General features: G+C 42.5%; 1 protein-coding gene across 9 annotated transcripts in view; it reads left to right on the forward strand.

Annotated features, from left to right (window-relative positions):
- Positions 1–15,253, forward strand: part of ANKRD6 (ankyrin repeat domain 6) — a 90,482-nt gene extending 75,229 nt beyond the window's left edge. For 5 of the 9 annotated variants that reach the window (XM_027645078.1, XM_027645079.1, XM_027645080.1 and 2 more), the window contains 11 exons: positions 2,073–2,171; positions 3,218–3,316; positions 4,923–5,021; positions 5,254–5,331; positions 6,132–6,236; positions 6,480–6,617; positions 6,855–7,031; positions 8,887–9,039; positions 9,602–9,715; positions 11,344–11,686; positions 12,996–15,253. In XM_027645078.1, the coding sequence (XP_027500879.1) occupies positions 2,073–2,171; positions 3,218–3,316; positions 4,923–5,021; positions 5,254–5,331; positions 6,132–6,236; positions 6,480–6,617; positions 6,855–7,031; positions 8,887–9,039; positions 9,602–9,715; positions 11,344–11,686; positions 12,996–13,570 (1,980 nt within the window). In that variant the 3' untranslated portion in view covers positions 13,571–15,253. The remainder of the gene's footprint in view (positions 1–2,072; positions 2,172–3,217; positions 3,317–4,922; positions 5,022–5,253; positions 5,332–6,131; positions 6,237–6,479; positions 6,618–6,854; positions 7,032–8,886; positions 9,040–9,601; positions 9,716–11,343; positions 11,687–12,995) is intronic. The other 4 variants (XM_027645082.1, XM_027645076.1, XM_027645077.1 and 1 more) reach the window with 3 other exon arrangements.
- Positions 15,254–15,664: the final 411 nt, after the last annotated feature.

A 15,664-nucleotide genomic window follows, 5' to 3' on the forward strand; every position in this document is an offset into this window, starting at 1 on the left:
GCTGGGATGCCTCAGGGAATTAGAAGATTTAGCTTACAAGCCAGCCTATATCAGCTGGAGACAACCTCTCTGGGAAAGTATGTGCACAGAATAGCTCAGCAGGGTTGATGGCTGAAATATGACTGGCAAACTTTAATATTGTGTGAACAGCTCCTGTGCTGGCCTTTGATGTCTTACCCTCACAGTCCTCTCCCTTAGCATTTCGCTCTTTGGGTGGTTTTTAATGGACAAGATCTGTTCTCAGGAGCTGCTGAAAAATGTGGGAATTATGCATGCTTCCACGTGTTTTTACCCCTTTTAACTTCAAGAAAAATGAAGGGCTTAAGTCTACTTAATCCCCAAATGGTTCCTCTGGTCTCTCAGCTTTTTGTGTTACTGATGACAAGGCATAAGCATTCTGACAGCTTTTCTGGCAGCCAGGGCTGATGCCATGTGCCAGAGTATCCCATGGGCTGTTGTCTTACATCTGGGAATTGTGTGATCTTGGCTGGATGGGACAGATACGGGCTGCTAGATTTGTCAAATCCTGTGAAGCGGCAGAAGGCAGGAGGGATTTGACTCCGTATTTTCCGTAACTCATGGTTAATATCACCTGGGTAGCTGTATTCCTTCTGTGCAGCAATGACCCTGGACATGCAGTTTCTTTTCAGTCAAGTTGGCTTAATAAAAACTGTTCTGCTGTGATAGATCTTCCAGTGAGATAAGTTATAGCCTTCTTTTTAGATCCTCTATCACTCTGTACATTTCAGTGGAGATTCCCAGATTGGTACAACTTGGACCCCCTCTCTCTCTCCAGAAGCTGCTGAGAGATTTGTTGCTCCATGGGAGACAATCCAGATGAGCTGCTCTGTGATCCCTGACCCTTAGCACCAGCACCATGACTTTTCCCAGCATTGAGGTCCTAATTCATCACATGCTGCACGGGACCTCTTGCCTTCCCACTGGGGTCTCCCTGCCAAACAGCAAATCGTAAAGGCATTGCAGATATTCACATATAAACCCAGGAGGGAAAAAATTCACACTTAAATACAATTTAGCTGAGAAGGAAAATGTTCATGTTTGCCGCAGCTTGGAGACTACATTCAGGTCTGAAATAGTCTGAAACATGGGAGTGAAGACCTAAGACCACATCAAGAGTTGGCCTTTTGTAATTCAAACCCTGCAGCTTTGATCTGTGTTTTGAAAGCACAGAGGACAAATTAAAGGACATAATCAAGGTGAACAGGCAGCCTCATAAGCCTGGGAAACCTTTTTACCTGAGGTGATTTAATTTCTAGCTCTCAAGAGCTAAAAAACTACAGACATTTTCAGGCCAACAAAAGCCAAATGCTGTCAGAAAAACTTGTCAGACCAATAAAATCTTTCATAGTGTTAGAAAGACAAAACACAAGCAAATGCTTCTTTGATTTCTGTCCATAAAGACTACATGTTGGCTTCTTTCAAGAACAATAGCATGTGATTCTCTGGAGTTTGGGTGACTTTTTTCCCCCTTCTCATCTTTGTTGGAGATTTATGTGCTTTCTGAGGCTTCTTGATAGCCTAAAATCAGCATCCTGCCCTATGAGACCACCCACAACTCCAGCCAGACTTAGGTTTGTGTTACAATCCTAAGGAGAGAGGAGTTGTTGTGACCCTTGTTCTGCCCAATCCCCTGCAGCAGTTGCAGCTGGGCTCACTCAAGATCAGAGATGCCATGTCATGGCAGCGTGTTTCTTTGTGTGTGCGCATGGGGGAAACCCCAGACACAAGAATTATAGTTCTTTAAATGAAATACTTGATATTAATAAATGAGACAGTTTCCAGAGTCTTTGCTTCCTGCAAACAGACTTGACCAATGCAGATATCATTAGACTGTCCAATTTCTGCCTTTACTATATCCCAGGTAAGCTGTTGCCAGGATGAAGAGGGGATTTCAGTCTCCACGTTCATTCAGCTCATGTGTTTGGGAAACTAACAGTGGTAGTTTCCCACCGCTGGGTAGATCTTCATGTGGGAAGACCTGTGAGGTTTTATTTTTAATGCTTATGTCCAATTTCTAAATGGCTTTTATATTTTCCTTGCATTTTTCTAAGGCAGGTAATACACCTCTTCACCTGGCTTGCCAGAATAGCCATTCCCAGAGTACTCGTGTTTTGTTACTTGGAGGATCTCGAGCAGACCTCAAAAATAATGTGAGTTTTGAAAACAGCATTTTCATTTTTGTTTGATTTTGTTTTAGCTGTATTGCTTTAACTTGTACAAATACTCAGAAAGGCTTTAAGCTGTGATTTTTATTATAAATGATATTGAAAAAACCCACTAGTCAACCATTGTAGACATCATGTACAGGAATGCTTTTGGTAGGACTGAGTGATGCACTACTTCTACCCATCTCTTGAGCAGGGATGGAAGGAGCCAAAAGGGTTTTAGCTGTGGCACAGACTGAGGCAGCTGGTCTTTCCTGCCTTTTGGGGTCCTGGTGGCCTGACCCATACACTGTTGTGCAATTCTGCAAAAGGGCTCCTCTCTCAAAAAGATGGAAAACCTAAAGGGGTTTTATGCCAGAGCGGTGAAAGTCTTCAGACCTGCAGATCATATATACTGTGTGTCAGTCTGTCAAAGGAGGTAGATTCAAGGTGGCTTCAGTTGCAGACAGCTTTCCTCCTATTTTATAATGATTCTGGCATGACAAGGAAAAAAAACAATCTACAAAGGAAGCTAGATGTTTTTGTCTCTGCTTGATAACAAAGTGGGCAGAGACACACAGAAGTGGAAACTGTGTGGGGGCTCTGCTCCCAGCTCCCAGTCTCAGCTGCACAAGTGCCCTCCTCATGGGAATGCTGCTCTGGCCCCCATTCCTCATGTTTTCTACATTATGTACAACTCCCTGATCAAGATTCCAAATCACATTGGTTTTATGGTTCAGAAAAAGAGATTTAATGGAAAAATGTAACTCAGGTTTTGTAGTGCAGTAAACCAGCATTTTATAATTCTAGTATTTACCATCAGTGGTTAATGAATTCATGCCCCCACCTTGCCTGACCCCACCTCTTGTTAAACTTTCCCACCCGTGATAGCACATTTTGTACTAGAGAGAAGACAGCATAGCTATTCAGTGGAGGTGTGTGGTATTTATGGCTCTTTCTGGTTTAATAGGATTATTTTATCCCCAAACAGCATGACAAATGCAGGCTTTCTCACTGTGGTTACATGTTCAGAGCTTTGTTTCTGTTTGCAGGCAGGAGATACCTGTCTGCATGTGGCTGCTCGTTATAATCACTTGCCCATCATTAGGGTGCTGCTCAGTGCTTTCTGTTCTGTCCATGAAAAGAACCAGGTCAGTGCATGAACCTCATTGTGACTCTGTGCCCTTTGCATACGGCCAGTTGTTGGAAAGAGGGATTCCAACCCAAGTAATCCCACTTCACTCTGTGTTCCACTGTACCACACCAAATGCCTAAGCTTTTAAGAATAGCCTTTAAGTAATGGCATATCAATGATTTATTATTTTGCCATCGCATTTGCATAATTTCTTTAACACATTGCTTATTTATGAGGTGATTTAATGATCTTATGGCCATTACAGAGACATCATGAAGCAGAACTCACGGACATTTAGATGCTACCAAAGTGTGAATTCCTCTGAAATACTTTTGTTTGCTGCATTTTGCAGTAGGGGGAATTAAAAGGACATAAAAGTGAAGAAAAAGTATACTCTAAATTCACAGTAATGATCAGTCCAGCCTAGGATTAATCATCCATAGTTGTTTTATAGAGAAGTAATTGATTCCTGTATCTATAGCATACCCTAATTGGATGGTAGAAGCAAATAAATTTAATACATTAAAATATGTTAAATCTGCTAAATAAACAGATTATATGGTGCTTAACCACATTTTCCCATGTTCCTGGAAAATTTTCTGTGTGGAGTTGAAGATCATAAAGATATTTTCTGATCTGTACATTTAATCTTCTTTCTTCACTATGAGATAATACAGCAAACAAAATGGGTTTCAGCATGTTAAATTTATTATGTGATTTTATTTGGAAATTAGTTTTTTAACTTGCAAAATGAGTTACTGAATATTAGGATCAACTGTTGTGAACCTGGCCCAGAGAAGATATCCCTTTCCTTCATTCATGAGCACTACATGAAGTTGTTCCGTATTTGCACATACAATGATTTGATATAGGAATATGCCTTGTCTAAGTTAGCAACAAGCAATAGATAACCCCTAGTCCCACGGAGATTGAAGTTTGTGCAGACAAAATGCAAGGCAAGGGGGACAGGAGGGCATTATATGCACGTGTAGGGTCTCCCTTGAACAGTTGCTGGCTCTGTTACTGGTGGTTAAATCTGATCATGGCTGTCTTCACCTCACTGCACCAGGACAAGGGCAGGGCAGTGTGTTAGTGCTGGACCTGGATTGCATCCTGGCATTGGTCCAAAATCTGTTTTTCCTGAGGAATCTTGTGAAGAGAATGCCAACCATCTTGCTGCTGGTACTTACCTGATTATTTTTGAGTAATGTGATACACTGCCACCTGTGCACCAAAGAATCAAAACTAGGAGAAGGAAAAAAAAGAGAAGGTTGTGGTGGGAAAACTGGTTCTGCCCTCAGATATTGTATCCGTTTGCTGGAGGTAGAGTTGGGCTGTCTCCAAGCTGCATCATGTATCACTTGGTTTAATTAGATCACCAGCACCCCAGCTGCATTTCTCAAACCTAGGCTGAAGTAGCTCCTTGCCTCTCCTGTCACCTTCCTCCCAACTCAGCTTTTTTTTTTTTTAAATTTTTATTGACCGGGCCTTATTTAAGCTTAGTTGTCACTTCAATAAGTGTAGGTCTTTTCACCTCTGAGCATCTTTTACGAAGGTGTGAATTCTGTAGTGAGACCCAAGGACTTGTCTCACAAGTTTGTTTCCTGCTTTCTGCCTTGCAGGCAGGGGATACGGCGCTCCATGTAGCTGCTGCTCTAAATCACAAGAAGGTGGTGAAGCTGTTGCTGGAGGCAGGGGCTGATGCATCCGTTGTCAACAACGTAAGCACGACATGGAGTTTCTTTGCTATTTTATATTAATGTAGAGTCCCTTCAACATTCTTCATAGGCTTGGTAAAAAATACTTGGTTGATATGTGTTGAATTATATCTGGGTAAACTAAAGCAGTTAGTCGCTTTACTCTAGTGCACAATGTATTGAACTTGGTTGGAGAAATTCCACATTTCCAGTAGCTTGTGTTTTAAAGGAAATGCTGTTTTCTTTTTCCTCTCAGGCAGGTCAGACCCCTCTAGAGGTTGCTAGACAGCACAATAACCCCGAGGTTGCACTCCTCCTCACTAAAGCATCACAGGTATGTTACACATCTCCTCCCAGCACAGACATAGACATGGAGCTGAGGCCAGTTAACCTTGGGAGGCTGCATCCCCTGGTCCTTATCTTGTGCTGTGAAAGGTGCCTACATTTCTGCTGGCATCATGGGCTGGCCTCAGGTCTATTGATGCAGAGCCTTTCAGCCCCCAAGGCCAGCAAAGTGTGCAGATTAAGCCTCAGCATTAAGTGCTGTCTCCCACTATCCTGACTGGCAGAGAGCATGGAGCAGTCAGAGACACTTGTTCCCTGCAGTGGCCTAGGGGTTAGAAAGTTGCCCTGTACCCAAAAGCTCCTGAGTTGAGTCACTCTGCTGCCTGCCTCAGGCATGTCCCATCCCCAAGATGGAAGATGCTTTGAAATGGGGACAAAATGTCCTGTTTATACTTCACAGCTGTGCGTGAAATGCTGCAAAGCTCTTCAGGCTGGAAGGGAGGTAAGAGGGTATGAGAACAGGTACTATCCCTTCCCTCCTCCTCCTTGTCACCTCTGCATGAAAAGGGCTGAGCTTGGCTTGGCAAACAGCCCAAGGACACAGGAGGACAGAGGAAGAGTTGCTTATCCTTTTAGGGGACAGCAAAGTGCCCCAGTAGATTGAGCTCAGTGGTGTGTTTTCACAGGCATAAACACCCACATTGCTTGGCCCACCAGTGTCCATCTGGCAGTGCACTCTCTTTTATCCATTGCCCTTTGTACAGACGTGGAAAAAGTCTGCTCTATTACTTGTCTTTTGTGGTAAGAAAGAGCATGACATCACTGAGTAACAGTGTGGTCTGCCTTCAGGTATCGCGTTTTAACCGTGGGAGAAGCCTGAGGAAGAAGAGAGAGAGACTGAAGGAGGAAAGGCGAGCTCAGTCAGTGCCACGGGATGAAGTGGCACAGAGCAAGGTACAACCTGGCATTACCAGCTGGATCTGCTGTGAGGAGGGCGTGTTACTAAAAAAACCCATGAGGAGTCAGTCTTTTTGGAGCCATCACTTGTGCATGGCTACGGCAGCTGCCTGAGGCAGTCTGTCATGCTTTGCTGCTAAAGAGCTTCCCATGTGCAGAGCAGCGTAAAACTGGGCAATTGACAGAGGCTCCTTTTCCCCATCTCTGCAACTGCTCTGAACTCCCTGTCTTTGCTTCAAGCAGGGCAGCATCTCAGCTGCTGACACACCAAGCAGTGACCAGCCCCGGGAGAGGAAGAACAATCTGAAGGATGAACCCCGGTCAACCTCACCAGATCCCAAAGGGAAGAAGAGCAAAAAGAAAAAGCCAAAGGAAAAGGTATCAGTAGATTTAAAACAGCAAAGAGAGGGAAGAGAGAGTTGCTGAGCAGTAGGTGGGTGTCCCTTTGGTGTGTTGGTCAATCGGGGCAGCAGCCCTGCCGTGCTCATGGGGCAGAGATAGTCTTCAGATAAAACCAATTTTTGCTGTAATTGTCAGAGTGGATTTGTCCCGTTTCCACCTGGAACAGTTTACCAAGGGGCTCATAAATAGGGAAAACATCTGTATTTTATGCAGGTTTCAGCACTCTCGGACCCCATCTCCCCATCTGATCAGCAGACACTCCCTCAGCCCCAGCAAAACGTGCCTAAGCGCAGAAGCAAACATCACTGCTCCTCCCCACCCCCTCCCCATGAGGTCCGAGCCTACCAGCTCTACACACTGTACCGAGGAAAGGACGGGAAGGTGATGCAGGTGAGCTGGCACTGCAGGTGGGGGAGATGCTGGGAGCAGCACGTGGAGTTGGGGCACAGTTAGGTAATGGATAGAAAATATGCTCAATTAACTGCACTCTCAGGGGCATGAAATTGTGACTGGATTCGTTTCCCTTGTTTGGGTTCCAGCTGCATTTTGGCCTGAAGTCTGGCAAACAATAAGGTGGTTTTATGCCTGTTAAAGAAGACATAAGTAGTTTTGATCTACAAAGTGTTTCCTTTTTGGAGATAAGGTGTGAACAGTGATGGGAAATGACACAAGAACTTTTATGATATACTTTGAAACATTAAGATTTCTGACAGGAAATGCAAAGAACTTTTCCAAGGAAAAGCATCATGTGAGCAGAAAGCTTACTCCCTAAACCAAGAGCTTGAGTAAGCTCAATAGATTTTGTTTCAATTCTTTCTGTGTACTGCAACATGTCTTTGGGTATTCTGTGTTTCCTGGAGGCAGAATCTGTAGAGAAATTGATTCACAAATAAACCTGAAGCTACCAACTCATATGCATTTATTCCAGTTTTGAGACTGATATTATTTTAGTCATTTTATTACACAATTAATTACCAGTAGATATTTACAAGAAAGCGTGAAAACTGTCAGCAAATTACCCTGTAGACATTGTAAACATCTGCATTGTTGTTTTCTTAATATTGCCCTCCTATACCCCTGGGAGGTCTGTCCTTTCATTTCCTCAGTTTGCCACATCCATCCACCAGCTCTCTTTGGTACCTTGCTGTAGCTAAGAAATTCAGCAGATTCTGAAGATCATTCAAGTCAGGCTACAAAGGTTACTTTGGCTGTATTTTCCAATCTCTCTGTGGAATGTTCAAGAAATTTCCAGACAGGGGCACTATTATAGTTTATTATCCTATAGCAGACATCAGGAAGGATGGAGGACCTTTTATATGTTAAAAGCAGTATCTTCCTGCCCCGAGCATCTGATGGTAGGAGGGTAGGCCGTTAGGAAGGACTTGGGAAGCAGAAAGAGAGGTGCAGAGAGCAGATAGGATTTCTATACAAATCTCATCTACTCACAAAGATTAGCTTAATAGAGCTAGACTCCCATATAGTATTTCCTGAAATACATGACACTCCTCTCTTCATTTTTTTGCTTGTCTGTATTCTTTGATGCCCTCAGGCCCTGAATAGCAAACATAATTTCTTAAGTACGTGTACTTTGAAGCTTTCTTTAGTGCTCAGCAAACCACCCACCTATTCATTCCAAGGGAATAACCCCTAGTTTGTGAAACAGTGCTGCCAAAGGAGAGAGGGAGGCTCCTCTGCAGACAGATTCAGAACAGACATTTTGGACTACTGGCATACCCCTGAAGGAGCCAATTTCTGCCTTTGGGCTGCAGAGGAGGCCAGTGAGGATTAGCTGTCATTAGGTTAAAAAGCAAATGCACACAATCTACACACATCCACTAAAACAGATTTTTTTTTTACAGCAGAATTACAGAATTCAGAATTACAGCATTGAGACAAGGGTTATAATGATAAGGCCTGTAATATAAGGCCTGTAATATAAGGCCCTCAGACAGCACTCAGTACCACAGCATACACGATCTGAGCTCAGTGCTCCTTGTAGCCTCAGTGAAATCAACACTGCTGTGTGTTAGGATGTGTCCATATAAATCAGATCAATCTTTTATTCTAGTCTGTGCTTTTTCAACTAATAGCCTGTTTGCTGAGCTACTGTAAGATTTTTTCAGGAGGGTGAGATATATTATATGATACAGAAAAGCCCAAGACTGACTTGGAGAGGCTGAGGTAATATCCCAAGTGCGCTAAGAGGATGGTGGGATGTAGCAACTAAATGTGTTACTACTTTCAGGCACCAATAAATGGATGTCGTTGTGAGCCCCTGATAAATAAACTGGAGAATCAGCTGGAGGCAACAGTGGAAGAGATAAAAGCTGAGTTTGGGACAGTACAAGATAAGATGAATATTAAGCTGGGCCAGATGGAAAGCAAAACTCAACATCAAGTAAGAATATGACCCAGAGCTCTGCTTGCTCATAGGACTATTAGAAACATATCCTAAGCTTAATGACTATTTTCATTGTCATGATTCGTTTATTGCTTCTTATGTTGTAAAAAAATACAGTGAAATATAATACTCAAGACCAGAGAATTGTGACATTCCACAGGGACCTAATGTTGCAAACTAGGGTCTTGAGAAAAGACACATCTAATATGTTAAATGGCTTCCAGTGCTTCATTACACAAGGAATCTTAATGGCTTGAACCATTAAGGGGGAAACAAGGCAGCCCTAGAGCTGGTCAGTTCATAATTGTAAAAGTCCATCTTGCTGACTTATGTATGCACTGAGATTCAAGATCCTTTAAATAATTTTTTATTTAATAGTTATTCAGTTGATAATTTTCTGATTGAACCCCTTTGAAAGCTATATCTAATTGTAGTTGGCAGAGTTCCTAGAAACAAAGACTGAAAGACAGACTGTACTTTGACTTACAAGGTTCACAGATGGGAGTTTTGTTTGGTTTTTAATGTGATCATCTCAGCTGAATTGTGGTTTTTTCCACAGCTCCGTGTTTTAGACAAGCTTATGGCTGAGCGGCTGTCTGCAGAGAGAACAGAGTGCCTTCACCGCCTGCAGCAGCACACTGAGCTGGAAAAGAATGAGGGGGAGAAGCGGCAGGTAGGGCTCAAAAGAGCTACTCCCTGTTAGCTCAGCTCAAGAATTTCATTCCAGTAGGCAGAGAGAATATCAGAGATTTATCTCATCTGTTTAAACAGGGAAAAGAGCTTCAAAGACCAAGTTATTCCTATCCATCACCTTAATCTCTAAACCAAATTTATAAAGTTTTTGCATCAGAAATGAGGAATGTGAAATCCAGTCCCACTGTTGTCATTTAACTTGGTGTGCCTCAAGTGTGGGATCCATAACAAAATACTGCTTTTCTAACATAGTGCTATGTTGTTCCTTTTACTTCTCATCCATTTGGTTGTGGGCCCTGGGAATCTCTCCCTTCTCTCTCTGATCTCTTTTCCCCCATGTATTAAAAGGCTGCAGTTCTTCCCTCTGATGTTAGCAACAGGGCACCATCTCCAAGCTGTGTATTAGTGCCACTAGGCAAATCCTTTTTGTATGCTTGTTTAACCAGCAGTACAAGAATAACTGCTCCCATAGAGATCCAGCTGATCCAGCTCTTGTCCTTCTAGCCTCTACAAAAACTCACCATTAAAACCTGCTAAGAAATTTGTGTTTCTCTACTCACATGGGTAAATTTAAAATACAGTTCATTTTCTCATTATTAGTATTCTTCCAAGAATTGGGAAATACACTTTGTGCTAGTAAAATGTCATGAGTTTTTGTAAGACTGTTCCAAATCTGCTTTAAAAGACTGGCAGCTCTGATAATCCTTGCATAAATTACTGATTAAGATACTTGGGTCTAACATCCACAAAACACTGTTCTCCAAAGAAAACTACTTACCAAACTAAGGCAGCTTTAGTTTTTATTTCATAATAAGAGACATAAGTATTATATCAACTGCTGAAAGTCTAGGCTTATACTCCATCTCCTTGTAATCTCCATTTAAGAAATGAGATGCTGGAGTGATACATCAGGTGCACTGAATTAAGAAATATCAGCTGTTCCTGCTCTGTTGGGTCTAATTGAAACTGCTGGAAAAACAGAAATGGCCTTTACTAAACACATTGACTAAATGTGCCTAGAAAGGCTTGACCTAAATTCATGATGTCATATGAACAGGGTGAAAGAGCTACTCCTCTTTTAAATTATTTAAATGACTCTGCAGCTGACACTTATTAAGCACCTTTGTAATCTGAAAGCTGTTAGTGATTTATCATTTAGTGTGGGACTCATCCTAATCACTGAACGAACAGAGAAGCACAGGTTGGTAATGATATAAAGCTGGGTCCCAGAAGTGTCTAATTTAAATTTCACTGTTAAAAAAATGTCAGCTTTGACCACATGTGATGTTCCTTGTGCTTAGAAGGTATCGACTGTATGATTAAACAAGTCATCCCTGATCAGAGGACTTAGAGTTGCATTTGAAGTCGTATCTAAGAGGAGGTAGCTTGGAGGAAGGAGGGTGCCTTTCATTAGATAATGCGTAGTTTTTCACCTTTTCTGATTTGCAGTCCTTTAAATATCCTCAGTGACAGCATGCACATCTGTACAGGGAGTCGAAGCCCAGATACTCAGCTTGCTTCTCTTTGTCCTTGCCACATATCCTCAGCAGCCCAGGAACCGTAGGATCTCATCATAGGATTGTCTAATTTGCAGTCTCTTTTTCATAGATTTCCTTGGTCGATGAGCTGAAGACTTGGTGCTTGTTGAAGATTCAGAATCTGGAGCTCAAGCTTTCTGGAGATTCAAGGTCATCAAGACCAAAATCAACTTTGTCCACTTGTGAGTCTCTCGCTGAGACCCTGGATACTGACAACAACCCCCACAGTGCCAAGGACTGTAAAGCCAACCAGCCTGTGCTGCAGTCAGAGGGCTCCCACCAGCATTCCTATACCACACTTCCAAATAGCTTCTTGGAAGATGGGGGAAGGAGCAGAGTCCAGATGCCAGAACAGAGCTTTGGGAAACACTTTTGCATTAAACAAGATGGTGCATCAGGTACAACCATGCCAGGTATTTAGATGTCATATTCATTCAAGGGCAAGCTAATTAACTGAGGGATGCTTTAACATCTCATATATTAATTCTAGCTGTGTGCTTTCCCCCATCCATATGCCTGATGTTTTGGGATTAGAATATGCTTTCAAGGCAGCCAGTGGGAACATTTTAAGACATGGCTGGGTGGAATTCTACTGACTCTTCCTGATACTTCTGGTATCTTTGAAGCCAAGTCCTTTGGTGCTATGAATAACTCTGTTTTTTGAAATTTCTCCACCTTCTCCAAATATGCTCCCACCCTGTTGTCTGTCAGGAAAGCGGGCTTGTGCAGATTATCCAAAGTCTACTGAAAAAAGTGTATTGTTATTTAGTGCTTTTCAGATGTTTGGAACCTATAAGGGCAGAGATGTGAACCTAAAATACTCGTTTCCCATGTTAATATTCAAACTGCAAGTATAGAGATAAATCTCTTTTTCCTCTTCTCTTGAACTGAAGTCTGTTTAATTTTTAGTTCATTTGGCAAGAATAAAAATAGCTGAGAACCTTGAAGCCTATTCAGGGATCAAGGCCACCTGAAGATACGGTTTAAGCCACCTCTCTGTGCTTGGCTCTGGAAACTTCTGAGAAAAAATAAAGATGCAGGCAGAATGGCCAGGTCTCCACAGCCAAGTAGAATGCAGAGTGAACAGACATGGACATGGATGCCCCATCAGATTAGAAAGGCACATAGGAAATCTTGTGGTACATGAGTGTGAGCTATTGTGCACTGAACAGTTCAAAAGTATCAAAATGTGAGACCTTTTCATAATTACTGGGGCTTCAGGTTTTATAAAAGCAGAGTGTTCATAAATATCAGCAGACCTATTTTGGAAATCTAGACTGACCTTTGTTACACATCCTTCTGATGAAGTCATAGAATCATAGAATTTTAAGTCGGAAGGGACCCTAAAGATCATCTAGTTCCAACCCCCTGTCATGGGCAGGGACACCTTTCACTACACCACGTTGCTCAGAGCCCCGTCCAACCTGGCCTTGCACACTTCCAAGGATGGGGAATCCATAACTTCTTCAGGCAACCTGTTCCAGTGCCTCACCACCCTCACAGTGGTCAGTGTGTAGACCCACAGCTGCAGTGCAGCACCTCCCTGCCGGAGCCAGCTTTTCCCTTTATTACATCGCCTGACTGTGAAGATGCGTTAAACTAATATAAGCCTGTACAATGTACACAGCATGGTACTGCATCATTCATCAAACGAGGGCTTCTGAATGCTAAAATAAATGCCCAGAGCTTTTCTTAACATATTATCTATATTTTATTCTGTAGGTATAGAGCAACAGTCAATGGCTGGTGGACCAGTTTCTTCTTCTGCCCCTGCTCAAGATGTCAGGCCAAAGGACAAAGGTGTAAGTGCCAGCACGTTCCAAAGGTTCCAGCAGGAGCTGCCCTCCTCTGAGCTTTTGGGCTCCAAATTAAGACACGTTAAGGTTCATGCTGCTTTGCAGCCATTGACTGAACCTGCAAAGACTGAACCACAAAGTGGATACTTCATCGACAAAGGAACTCAGACAAAAAAGTCCAGCAAAAGTGGGCAGTCAAGGCACAAAGCTCTGCACCACACCGGGGCACACCAGAGCCAGGAGCAGCAGCCCTGCCCCCTGCCTGCAGGACAGCCACCTGCCCCTCCCCTCAGAGACACCTCCCAGGCCCTGGAGATAACACAGTACTTCTTCGAGGCCGTTTCCACACAGATGGAGAAGTGGTACGAGCGGAAGATAGAAGAAGCCCGGTGCCAAGCAAACCAGAGAGCGCAACAGGACAAAGCTGCACTCAAGGAGCACATTAAATGCTTAGAAGAGCAGCTCAGCAAATTAAGGACTAAGGTGCAGAAAGACAGCTAGCAACAGGACACATCTTGGAACCTGCTGTATGGGAATCTGGAATATTGATAGATGTTTGTAGTGCCTGTTACATCCAAACAAAACACTCTTTTTCAGGAGTAGAAATAACTCTGGAAACTCCATAACTGAGGAGAATTCATATGCAGACTATACCGATAACAATGAGATGCTGCAGATTAGATCCTTTCTTTGTTATTTCCAAGAGTCTGTTAATATTGCACTCTCGTTTTCCAGATGCTGCTTGAAAACAAATGCATTAGCAACCAAAACTGCTTTCCGAAAAGGGAATTCCCTTATTTCCACATAGGTCATGTGTGGCTAGAGGGTTCCACTGTATGCTACATGTAAACACGTGGTCATACCATTACTGAAATAAATCCAGGATGTTTGAGAGCTTTTGACAGAATTCCTTAGTGATGAAGGGCTATTGATCCTATTTTAGATACTCCCCAGGGCCTGTCTCTAGTCAATGAAGAAAAGCTACAGAACCCACTCCAATTACAAGCCCAGGTAGGTGACAGATGTAGGCTTCCAGCTGGAAAAGGGCAGGCAAACATGGATGGAGATGCTAAGGCAACTCATCCCATTAGGGACAGAGGCTTTGGCTGCCATTTTGCCTTATTCTTGGTTTTACGTTATTAAAATGAATGCTGAATCAGATTTATCGTCTTTTAAATGGTGTCCTGGTTGCAGAGCTCATTGTGGTTACAATTGTTGGGGCTGTACTCCTGTAATTTGACAGAGAAGTTTTGTTTAAGGCCTGGATAGCAAATATTTTATTGTAACCATGGTCTACTTGTTAGGTGTAAGTTTTATATAAATCTCTTTTCCTTCAAGCAGCAAATGGCTGAATTCTCAACTGTTGAAGAAGCTTGAAAAAGTCTTTTATTTAAAGAAGTGAAAGCTTGGTTCCCCTGTACTCCAATATTTCTTTTTCTGCAGTTAGGATGTTCTCCCAGACACTTTGTCTGGACTGTCTACCTTTGTTCCTCTGAATAACTCCTCTGTTTTTTTTCCTTTATCTCTAAAAAGGAGACCAGGCCCTGGTGAGTTTGAAGGTCTTAGGACAAAGTCCCACAAAACAGAACTTAACAGCATTTTCAAGTTTTTTATCTATGCCTGTTGTTATACAATGAAAATTACATTGACCAGTGTTGTCCACACTGACAGACTCCAAATGATCTAAAGGCACTGTAACTCATTGCCTTTAGGGTTTCCTCCTTATACCTCTAAGAAGGCTCCATCAGATTCTGTTAGGAAAGTAAGTTTACTTACCAGATCATGATTGAACTGATTTCTAACACAGTATGGTTACTGCCAAGGAGAAAAATAGTTTTGTACTGGGGAGCCCTAAAATCAATACAAAATACTTTATACACCATTGAAGACACCACTGACTAATTAGTAATTAAGCTTTTGTCTTCTTAGCAGATGTATAAAGAAAGTTGTATCATATAACAATATTTTTTAAAGTTCCTATTAATGCACTGTCAAGACAAATGTATCTGCATCTATGGAAATACTAGTTTTGTTGCTCTGACTTCTGTAGTCTAATATAGACACTTTCTTATGTTTACAGTTTTGTTTAAGCTATGTAGGAATGCAGAAGCATGCAATTGAAGTTTTGTATCATCTGGATAAAGTTAATGTTTTGCCAAGCAATTAAAGTAAGTGTTGCTCAGAGATCTGTGGCGTAACATTTTCTAGCCAGGGAGGACTGATTGGATCCCCTCATTTCACTTGGAAGAGGGAGCAGAAAATTGGACTTCAACTTCTAAGCTTTTGTGGCTATAAACCGTGGGAACAGAGCCTACCGTCTGTCCCGAGGGAGGCTGCAGGGAGTGAGTGCTGTTTCTTAGCTGGTGCAGGCACCCACCATTTCAAAAGTTATGGTGCAGGGCTGAGTTGTGCAGCTGATCACACACACTCCTGAGCTTGCCCACGCACAAGGGAGAGGCCATGGCTTCAGCTCATCCGTTTCACATACAGACCACGCTACTAAGGTCATATGTCCAAGTAATTTAAGTAAATCCAAGTAAGACAGCAACCTGGCTGCAGGTTACTGATATTAGAGGTTCTCTGAAGCTCATGAGT

Source organism: Corapipo altera, unplaced genomic scaffold, assembly GCF_003945725.1.
Source record: "Corapipo altera isolate COAL_440 unplaced genomic scaffold, ASM394572v1 2, whole genome shotgun sequence".
NCBI classification, from domain to species: Eukaryota; Metazoa; Chordata; class Aves; order Passeriformes; family Pipridae; genus Corapipo; species Corapipo altera.